Below are 11,356 nucleotides of genomic sequence, written 5' to 3'. Positions count from 1 at the left end.
ATCGCTGATTGGTGGAGAGCTTGGTCATGTGATCACAAACGAACCAATTGGTTGTGTAAAAGTGTTACTTTATTCAACGCTGACAAAATACGACCAATCACAAAGAGCCGTAACCATAACGGTGTTTATTTTGCGTTGCTTTAGCAATAAATGATTTTATTATACACTGCATATATCCTGCTCATTACAGTGATATAGTAGCGAGAGAAAAAAAGGTAATTTTGCATTATATTTAATGCCATATAACGTTTCAGTGGAATTATTTACGCTTTGAGAGACCGTGTTGTGCCTCCTACCGACGAAGTTTCGTCAAGCCATCTTAAGAAAAATATTATTTTCAAGTGGTTAAATTTCAATGTACGTTACTGTGACGTAAGCCCAGTCGAACATGTTTTGTATTCTTCCGCGGACGTTAAACTTATATAGACCCGCATATATTTCATTATTTGCAGCATATTTCATTTTACCACTATAACATAAACCAATACATACAATTCCCTACGCTGTCGCACTTAATATAACATCTATAAGTATAATAGATTTAATAAGCTGCTCATATTGAGTCAGTTCTAGATCGATGCTATCATGTAAAATTTTATTGTATTGTGTATTGTTTTGTTTATCTATATATTGTTTTAGATAAACTGTTCACGGTAATTCTAACATAATGCGTATTTCACATTTATTTGTGTTTGTTTTTTATTTTACCAATGAAATTGAATCTTAACGGGAAGTCCCACTGACGTCAATGACAGGAACTGAGGAAAGAAATCAGTGCATAGTACATATCAATCCGCGGGGACGTTCTGGTAGTGCATGTGACGTGAAACATTTGTAATAAAAAAAACTGATGACATCTGCTGGGCCAACACGTGTAACTGCAATATTTATAAACAGTTTAGTGTTTTTTCTGCCAGTTTTCTACTCGATCCGAAGTGGAGAGACAAAAGATTCATGAATGTTTCTAGGTTTTGGGACAACTAAAAGAGGTAGAGCACCTATTTATCTATTATAAAAAAAATGTCAGTCTGGTGTGTCTAAATATTAAAAAATCATTTTATTCTCATAGACAAAACATCACAACGGTATCCATACATTTTGTTGAAATGCCATAAGCACTACAGCTTTTTGTGAACTTGGTATTGGCCAACACAGTAAAAAAATTCTCAAATATTTCCCTATTATTAGCATTGCTGTATTTTTGCAGAAATTATCATTACCAAAGCAAATGTTTTGTAAGTGTACGTGCAGATACAAACAATCAAGCCTCCCAATGCTGTTTAATGTCCAGTCAAGTTGGATGAGCAGAAGCTACTGTTGTATAATTCAGCGTCATTTCATCTCTTTGGCATCCTGGTCCTGATTCCTCCTCCGCATCATCTGATGTTGCTGAAGGAGCTGAAGAATACAGGGCTGATTGTGTATCCTTCCAACATCTTCTGCCGTCTCTCTCCAGCTACTCTTTATAAACGGATCAGCACCTTTGTCTAGCAGCACTTTCAGTACCTGTGGATTGAATACCCAGTCATAATAACTGACTTGTAGAAAGGTGCCACATTTATTTTCATGTGGTAAAAAGCATTGATGTAGAACTGACTCAATATGAGCAGCTTATTAAATCTATTATTCCAGAAAAAAAAGTTTGGTTTCTGGAAAGCATATGCCCTTATGGAAGTTATAGACATTATAAGGTGAACACACCTTTAAGTGACCTCTCTCAGAGGCCAGGTGTAGGGGTGTCTGCCCTAATCTCTCTCTAGCATTCACATCTGCTCCATAGTGAAGCAAGAGCTTGGCAGCCTCCACATTGTCCCTGAGTGTCGAGTAATGCAGTGGTGTCATTTTGAGGTTGTCCCTGTCTTCAAGTCCCGAGCCATTCAGAATCAAGAGATGCACCACAGCCCTGGAGCCACTGCGTGCAGCCAGGTGCAGTGGGGAAGCTAGGTCTCCATCCCTGATGTCAAGCTTGGCCCCTCCTTTAAAAAGATGTTGAAGGATCTATGAAGAAGAAACATGGTTTGGAAGAGACAAGAAGAAAAAGGAAACTGAAACAGTACAGTATTGCCCTTCACCCAACCAAATGCCATCTGTTTCACAGCGTGCTACTGGGCAAAGAGACCTTGAATTCACAGCTTTGGAAAATGTAAGTTATGCTGCCGGGATGACAATAATAAGAAACAAAGTATTTGGTTGTTGTTCAGGCAGCTAAGGCATAAACAGAGGACATCATTATAATAACACTTGTTAGTATCTCAATTATATATTTATATCCCTACTAAGTGATTACGATTAGTCACACACCTTTTTGTCTCCAAAAGAGGCACACAAGTGCAGGGCCGTCCGCCCATTAGGTCCCCTTGTATTGACATCTGCACCTCTGTGGATCAGCAATCTCACCCCTGCCTCATTCCCCACAAGCACCGCCAGCTGCAAGGGAGTCATCCCCACACCTCTTCCTCCATCTACATCCGCTCCATTATCCAGCAGGAGCTCTGCCACATCCCCCCAGCCTCCCAACACCGCCCAATGCAGGGGGGTCCACTTATTAAAATCCTGAAGGTTTGGTGAAGCCAGGTGCTGGAGCAGAACGCGAGCTGTGCTCAGGTGTCCGTCGGCTGTAGCCAGGTGAAGGGGTGTTTGGCCGGAGCAGGACCTCGCTTCATGTGACGCACCTTTCTGGAGGAGAAACTCTGTGGTTTCAGGGTTTCCTCCACTACAGGAGCGGTGCAAGGGGGTGCAGTTAAAGAAGTCCTGGCAGTTTACCTCCACCTGACATGTTTGCAGGAGAAACTTGATCAAGGCGAGATGACCCTTGAAAGAGGCGTGGTGGACGGCTGTCCAGCCGTATGGATCTCTAAAAAAGGACAAAATGGCACAGGTGGCAATAATACATCTGTAACTGTATTATAAAGACTTTAGCCTGGAGTTCACTGATGGGAATGTTGTGTAAGATCCTTCAATACCCTTAATATCCAATGTAGCTATGTTGTGCTGGTAAAGATACTCAAACAAATGTGTTTTGAAAGTGCTGCAGAGCATAGACATTGGACACCAGATCTTCAAAACCTACAAATGTATTAAAGTGTACACTTTTAAGGTTAAATCTCACTAACTGGCAGTTAGCAGGAACTCCACGTTCCAGTATGGCCTTGACCTGATCCAGACAGCCTTCCCAAGCAGCATAGTGAAGCCTGCGCTCATCAAAGAGAGAGTGTCTGGGTTTGGGTCGACGATGGATCCTCCACTGTCTGGACCCTGCAGCGGTCCGGATCCTCCTCTCCACATTTCCTATAGACACAGAGTCATGAAGCTCTAACCACCTCCACTGCAAATTTGGGCCTACATTGGACATCACAGGAGGATCTCTGAACAAAAGGTCATAATGCAAATTAGTTATTAAATATGTTAAAGAAATGTATTGCTGAAACACGTTTCAAAGAATCGTGGACTTACACCGTTAAACAGTTTGTCCACATTTCTGTGTTCAGGTTTATTTGGGCGGGGCTAAAACGGTGGCTTGATGACACACTGGAGCCACCGAGCATTGCCCTGCCCCAAAAGCCCGGAAATATTCAGGATTTTTGAACTCATATAAGACCATCACCTTATCACACTGTGCGACATGGATCGTTTAAACATGGGTACAGCAGGCATGTAGACTGTCTCTTTCTTTCTCGCGTCGGTGCTGTGTCACATGTAAGCGCAACGTCACCAGCATGCGCTAATGGTAAACAAATACCAGTACGCAGCTCGTAGCAGCAAACACACTTGTGCGGTGATCTGCAGAATTTCTTACACTGTCGTTTTCTAACTATCTTTGAAGCTCTCTCACTGTATGACATAGGACAACCAATGAAGAGACACGATCACAGAAATTGCGACAATTGTTTCACAAAGGCAATCTTTTGTCTGGGACAGCCAAAAATCGTGCAGTGTATTCCGGGCTTAACACAATCGTGAGATCCATTCAGGGGTGTGTTTCCCAAACAACGACGTAACTCACTGCTTAACCATCACAGTATGATGCATAGTTGGAGAAACTTACTACCTACTCAAGACTGCTTCCTTAAAACATAGTAACTTTATCGAACATTCGTCGTTTTAATGTTAGTTGCACAATATAGTTGATGATGTCACGTGGGAAGTGGCAGTACTAATCAAACTGTTCAAATCGATTTATTGACAGATTATTGCTGTAAATAATGTGCATTGCATCGAAATCGAAAGATATTTTGTTATTGTTGTTTATTTCACGATATTTCATTTATGCCCAAGTTCCCTCTTACGTCACTCCTCCCAGGAATTCTCCAAGGTCTCAAAGCTCAAATGTTTGTATATATTTTGTTCAAAAGCATGATCAATGCCAGTATATGTGTCATATTAACTAGGAACTATGCTTCTTAACACAGCTGTAGAGCTGTTGTTCAAACCACACAAGTTTGCGATGCAGTTTGCAAATGTCTGTTGGAACGATGGTTTCAGGAAACACCTGAATCGTTGAACTATGCTGAAATGACGGAACCAACTTGCGACCATAGTTGGCTAACAATGCTTTTTGGAAACGCACCCCAGGTTGTACTGGTATTTAAATATTGAGAGAGATATCCAAGCAAGTTGGCGTGGTTTCAGCAGGGACAGCAGACGCCCCCAGCGTTTGAGAGCAGAGTGCAGCCTATTTTTCCACGACTTTGATAGCTTAATTTATTTACTTAGCGTTTTTTCATCAGTCAAATTTCATTTTTCTGAAGTGTGACAAACATAGAACATCTAATATCTAAAATCTAATATCGTACTTTACACGGACTTTAAGTAAGGCTATTCAATGAAAGCGTGTAACAAATAAGTTTAATACCTACTTTTATTCCACTAGAGGGTGGTAAAACTTTACAGCAGTTATTAGTTTACTGGCTACATCACTGTATTGCACTGTCTTCTGACCTACATGTATAGTTAAATGTGTGATAAATCCTAAGTCATGTGTAAATCATTAGAGCGCTTGCGAAACCCATCGAGTCATTGTATTGATGGCTCCAAAATGCTACACTGATCGTCCATTGAACATTATCCAAGAAACATGGTTTTTGACGTAATTCCATCTAGAGACACGGTCAACATGGTAATAGTGTCTGCTTATACTAGAGGTTTTCATTAACTTTTCTGCCAGGATTGGGGAGCAACTGCATAAATCAATTCAAACAGATGGGGGAATTCTGATGATGCCGAACAAAACATAAAAAAAACATTTTAAAAAAACATTACATAATGCTTAAAAGATCAGTAGTTCATGTGGACATAAATAAAAGTAAAATTACAAAGAGATGAGAAATGCAACTATTTTTCTAGTAACTTTGCCTGCCCAAACTTACCATCATGATAGAATAGAGATGCTAAGGTTGCTAAGGTGTTGTGAGTGCTATAAATGCGTTGCTAGGTTGTTCTGACTGATGCCTTTTTGGCCCAATCCTTGTACTCATAATGTACGTTTGATAATGGAGAAATAAAAGCATGCTCCTCATTTATACTTAGGCTTAGCTTTACTTTACCATGCTCGCCAGTGATCTGTCGTGATATGTCACACTCATTCGATGGTCCCCATATGTAATACTTTTTTAGTAACACAGCACATTTTTATAATTTATAGCATATTATTGGCTATGGATTGCGAACCACCAGTGGTGCCTGGACCCCACTTTGAGAACCCCTGATCTAGAGCATTGCAGCACATTGTGAAGTTACCGTACAGTATACACTCAGATGTTACAAGAGCTGTTTAAAATGATGACAAGTGTTATTTTCACAGCGTGTGCATGTTCTGTGCCAAATCGAGCTGTGAGCCCAAAGAGAAGTGGAGGCGTGAACAGCCTGTCATATCGTGGGAGTTTGGGTGGAAAGCTGCCTCCTGCCTCCCGGCTTCTCATTTATCACTTCAATACATATTCTGACGAACGATCAGCAATGAGACAACGAATGCGATGTTGGTATTTTTGCCGTCTGAGTAATAAGCAGATGAGTATTAGCTATCAAACATTTCGACTTGCGCAATTATCAGTATATAAGATTATTACATGACTGATTTGTAATGGTTGCATTAAACACACATTACCAGAGCGATTGCGATTTTGCAGATCCATCCAATTGAGTTCTCAGGAAAGCATACAGAAGTTTACCTCTGAGTGTCACAGTTACTCCATGAAGTCATGCATCTCTGGGGGATGTTATGGAGATATCTGCCTCTTCTCAATGTGCCATAACACGCAGGTCCAGTTTTTCCAGCCTCTGATACTGATCACGATGTGTTGTATGTTCCTATGAGGTTGCTATGGTGAGCATGGGTTTTTGGAGCAATGGTATTGTATGATGAGAGACAGAGAGAGAGAGAGAGAGAGAGAGAGAGAGAGAGAGAGAGAGAGAGAGAGAGAGGAAATTTGAGGTTATGTGTGAGTTCTGGCACTGCGTATGCCTGATGGTTGCTGTGACAGTGGCACCATCACATTCTGTGAATAATGTCATTGCCCACCAATCCAAGTCGTCATTTCATCGTCTATAGACCCAATACAGTCCAACTATGAGTTGAGTAAACCACTTCTAGCCAAAATAAATCTGAATTTGGTAGTTTTTGTCAAAATAACTTTTGAGATGTATAATATTCCAGTATATAACATTATTGAAAGCAAAGTTAACAGTGATTACGAGTGTTTGATGTAGAGCCCGATGGATAAAGGATTTTGAAGGCCGATACCGATACAAATGTTTGTTGGTTTTAAAATCCGATAATCCGATATATCGGCCAATATATATATATATATATATATATATCCAGCCCGATATATCGGTCGGGCTCTATGTCATTTCTTTATTTATTTTATTGTTGGGCTATGGTTAGACGCATTGACAGCCCAAATTTTGCCTTGTTTTAAAGGGGACATATAATGAAAATCTGACCTTTTTCATGTTTAAGTGCTATAATTGGGTCCCCAGTGCTTCTATCAACCTAGAAAATGTGAAAAAGATCAACCCAGTGACTTAGTTTTGGTAAACCATTCTCTGCAAGCATGTGAAAAAATAGGTTGTTGAAATTTGGCTTCCCTTGTGATGTCACAAGGGGATAATATACCCCCCTTAATCTGCACTATCCAACCACGGCACTGCCATTTAGTGCAGAGATCAGCTCATTTGCATTTTAAAGGACACACCTACACATTTTTAATCACGCCTACAAAGTGGCAATTTAAACATGTTATAATAAATTATCTGTGGGGTATTTTGAGCTAGAACTTTACACTCTGGGGACACCATAGATTTATTTTACATCTTAAAAAAGTCTTGAAATGTCCCCTTTAACCTAGGTGTCTGGGCTGTGTTTAGATGGCTATTAGATGTCTTTTAAATGCAAAATTGCTCAGGTATCATGTTGCTTATTTGGTTCGCTTTGCCTTTTTCAATTTAGTGTCCCTCCTCGTTTAGTGTAAAGCATATTTGCTCGTGTATGTTGTACAGTTTATGTTTTGTTGGTACATCCATGATACATAAGGAAGATTTTTACAATTTCTGGTAAAGAGTAATGCTTCATTATGTAAAATTCAATGCTAATGTTTTGGGTGGGTGCCAGGACATTACTATACAGTTCATGAGGCAAGTTTTTGAGTTTGAGAGTTTTATAGTTTTGTTGTTATGCAGTTGCTAAGGACTTCTGTGTTTTGGCACATTGCTATAAGGTTGCTAAAGGGGTGACTTCTTACGACCAGCCAATTCTCTGTGATATTCTCTCTTTACATATGGCTTTAATCTGTAGTTAAAATAATATTTTTGGAAGATCATCTGCCAAGTTTAATGGCTGATTAAAGTAAAAGTTTATCTCTCATCAATAGGTTAGATGATTCAAGGTCTCATTCATGTCTGCAACACACGTACTGTGCAGGAGGAGTTTTGTTCCTTTAGGCATTTGTTCAAGTTATGAGCAAGAGTGTCAGTAATGGTTGCCATACAAATTACCATTAATTAAGTGTGAAAATGCAGTTTTTCTCAGCGCTTTCATTTTAAATCTCAAACACTCCTGCAGTTAACAAACAACAGATTCTAGCTAATCCAATAAAGTTTTCAGATCACTGAAATCTTAAAGCCTGACAGATTTATTTAGTGTCCCAATTGGAGTTTGTGTTAGTGACGCAAAGTTCATGTGTTCAGTCCACATGGAACACACATGTAAGTCTATATGCACTAAGTCACTTTGGATAAAAACATCTGCCAAATGTGTACGTTTTTCGTGTCAGAAAAACTTTTCTAATGCTGCGTACACACCAAACACGAAGCATTGCTTTTCTCGCTATAGATTACTTGCGTGATTAAACTTCGTGTCATGTAAACTTCGTGTCATGTAAATTTTTTGTGTCATGCAAAGATGCATTTGATACCCCATTCAGACCGCCAGCGACTAGCAATAGCAGAGTGATGCAATCTCATTCATGTCAGTGAAAGCTTGCTGATAGTGACTGTTAGCGACTGCATGGGCATGTCCAGCAACACAAAGTTAGAAAAGATTAACTTTTGAGGAGACTACCATGGGAGGGAAGCAGTGGAGTTCACGTCATCCTTCTCTCATCAGTTACTGGAATAGACAGTACTCATTGAAAGAGACGGGTGACACACAGCGAGAAAGTCACTGGTGGTCTAAAACAAGGCATGAGGCAAATAGCGTGGTTTCCCGGCAATCGTGCCACCTATTTCGCGTCACTCACATCTGCCCACACAAGTTTGCGTCTATTTGCATGTTTGCATTAACTGTGTATGTAATCTACTTGCGGAAATCACTGAATTTGCGTTTGGTGTGCACTCCCGATAATGCTGCGTACACATCCAAAGCGAAGCATCGCATCCCATGCCACCCAATTCGCGTCGCCCTGTGCGAGTTTGCATCTATTCCATCTTTGCATTGACTTCGCATGTAATCTCTTTGCACAAAACGAAAACTGAATTTGCATTTGCTGTGCATGCCCCATAATGCTGCATACACATCCAACGCGAATAATCGTGTTCCTCGCTCTAGATTACTTGAGGGATTTACCTTTGTGTCATGCAAATTTTTTACTTGAGTTGAATAGTTTCACCACTTCGAGAAAATCCATCTGAGGTGAATAATGTAACGCAACATTCAACTGCTTTATAATCGTTTTTAAATAGTTATATCACATAGATATCATATAGAAGACTAGATGCCCTATTGGCCGCTGGGAACTGAGAAATACGGCGGCCATCTTAAACCGGTCGTTCTCCTAGTTTCGTTGCATGGCAGCAGATAAGATGCCAGAGAACTGTGGAGCATTTCCCTGTTCTAATCGGCGGACGATCGCAAATAGAGCCCGGGGGATTATTTTCACAAGTACTTTTTAACATTGCGGTACTATTGGTTGTATTTTGTGAATAGAATATTACCAGAAAATTGAAAAAGAGCCAGGATTCTTGATTTTACTATACTGAAATCGTAGCCAGCTAACGTTCGCTAGGCTATGTTAACTGCACCAGCCGCTGTTCACCCTGCAAGGAGAGGTGGGGTAAATTAAAGTAATAATTACAAAAGTTTCTCTGTTGTGAGTATTGTATAAGGCGCTATATAAATGTGTATTATTATTATTATAAGGTGCTGTGAGCTGCGTGATCCGCCGAGCTTTAAAAAGCTAAGATGTCAACAGGAACAGAGGATGTTTTCCTTCGTAGGAAGGACATTCGGAGACTCGGTTTGGAATCGACAACTATCAGTCTGACTCGTTGTCACTGGTTGTGTCTGTGTTTTTAAAGATAAGGCTCCACCATGTTGCCAAACTCACCTCTCACCTCTCTCACGGGAAAGAAGCTCTGGAAAACAGTCCTCTTTCAGGGGTGTGTGTGTGTGTATGTGCGTGCGTGCGCGCGTGTGTGTGGGGGGAGGGGTTTACAAATCATTTTAAATTGTTTCTTCACCTTATTAAAAAGTCTTATTTTACTGCAACTATCTGTTTCTGCATCTTTGCCATATTTATAGTGTGTGATTTATAAAATATCTTATATCCTAAACCACATATTTTGAATTTGGACTCACTTTATATCTTATATCAGAATATTTTATTACTGTTTAGTGAATATTCATTCATTCCTACTATGAACATTAAGTGGCGCTGTCCACATTAGTGTTTGTAACACTAAACCTAAATCTTGACAAACTATATATTGTTGGAAAGCTCAAGAGTATGAGAGTATAATTTTTCATATTTCATCACCAGTTGGGGAAAATTATGACATAGTGAGAGTCCGTTTCTAAAATGTTACGGGCCCACAGGTAGGCCAAATTTGTTTTTGCATATAACACTAAAACCCTACTCTAAACCTAAAAAATCATGGCAAGCTATATATCATCGGAAAACTCTCAGAATGTAGTTTTAATATTTCAAAATCTTTTTGCATGAATAATAATGCGGTGACAGTAATTTATTAGTTTGTGAGTATACAAGAGTACAAGAGTATGTGGCAAAATCTAGTGGCAGTTGTTGGTAAAACCATTAAAATTAAAATTGTGACACAAACATCATTTTTTGTGATTTTAACTTGAAATTTGGATCACAACTACTTGAGACATATTGCTTCATGTTAACATTATTTATTGTGTGAAACCTTAACTTTTATGTAATTTTATTTATAAATTAATATGTTACTGCATTATTTTATATATTAAAATAAAGGTAAACGGCTATAAAAATATTTATATTTAATATTTTTACTTTCTAACTCATTTGTGAAAAACCCTAAATTGTCTTCTTTAAAACAAGACCAAGATTAGGTTTCTAGCCCAAAGAATCCCAGAGAAATATTCATTTAAAGATGTACATCACATCGTCACCCTCCACTCAAACGGGATTTGCGGCACATAAGGGGTTAAAATACGCCGAACCATGTGTCCTGTATCATAGCTCCATGAATGACCTTTGCAGCAAAAAAAACCCGCGTGAAAATCTGTTCGGTATTCACTGAGATATGATTTATTAAATGCGCTGATAGCTCAATCCACCAGTCATACAGATTACACTGAGTGGAGCGGGGGACCGATCTAAGATGGCGGCCCCATATCTCGCCGCGCCAGTAGGCAGTAGCGGTCGATAGGGCGTCTACCTATATGATGTCTATGATTATATCAGGCTTACTTATAATTTTACTGTTTTTAACATAACATGCTATAAAATACACCACATAAAGTAGTATCCATGTCTAACTATACAGAGTAGTATTTTTTTTTTCTGATTGGGCTCCGCGCCTGGTTGTACTGCATGTTGTCTGAAGCCTTAATATGCGTGTCGGGCTAGCGGTTGAGGGGTGTGAGCAAACAAAACTT

General features: G+C 39.6%; 1 protein-coding gene across 2 annotated transcripts; it reads right to left on the bottom strand.

Moving 5' to 3' along the window:
- Positions 1 to 1,047: 1,047 nt before the first annotated feature.
- On the bottom strand, positions 1,048 to 6,376 carry ankrd67 (ankyrin repeat domain 67). Of its 2 annotated transcripts, none has more exons than XM_055173543.2 (5): positions 6,104 to 6,376; positions 3,114 to 3,363; positions 2,302 to 2,854; positions 1,702 to 1,998; positions 1,048 to 1,506 (listed from the first exon to the last, which is right to left on the bottom strand). In XM_055173543.2, exons 1-5 carry the CDS (start codon positions 6,129 to 6,131, stop codon positions 1,333 to 1,335), a joined length of 1,302 nt encoding a protein of 433 aa, XP_055029518.1. In that variant the 5' UTR covers positions 6,132 to 6,376; the 3' UTR covers positions 1,048 to 1,332. The 2 variants fall into 2 exon arrangements, with proteins under 2 accessions (XP_055029518.1, XP_055029519.1); XM_055173544.2 differs by having other exon boundaries at positions 6,168 to 6,372.
- Positions 6,377 to 11,356: the final 4,980 nt, after the last annotated feature.

This window comes from Misgurnus anguillicaudatus, chromosome 15, assembly GCF_027580225.2.
Source record: "Misgurnus anguillicaudatus chromosome 15, ASM2758022v2, whole genome shotgun sequence".
Lineage (NCBI taxonomy): Eukaryota > Metazoa > Chordata > Actinopteri > Cypriniformes > Cobitidae > Misgurnus > Misgurnus anguillicaudatus.
This window is presented reverse-complemented; position numbering and strand designations above follow the sequence as displayed.

Excerpts from the sequence above, each read along its gene's own strand:
- ankrd67 (XM_055173543.2), bottom strand. The coding sequence starts at position 6,131 with ATGGATCTGCAAAATCGCAATCGCTCTG. Across the intron at positions 1,999-2,301 it reads CCTCTTTTGGAGACAAAAAG|ATCCTTCAACATCTTTTTAA; the intron begins GTGTGTGACTAA and ends TCTTCTTCATAG. Across the intron at positions 1,507-1,701 it reads CTGAGAGAGGTCACTTAAAG|GTACTGAAAGTGCTGCTAGA; the intron begins GTGTGTTCACCT and ends TTCAATCCACAG.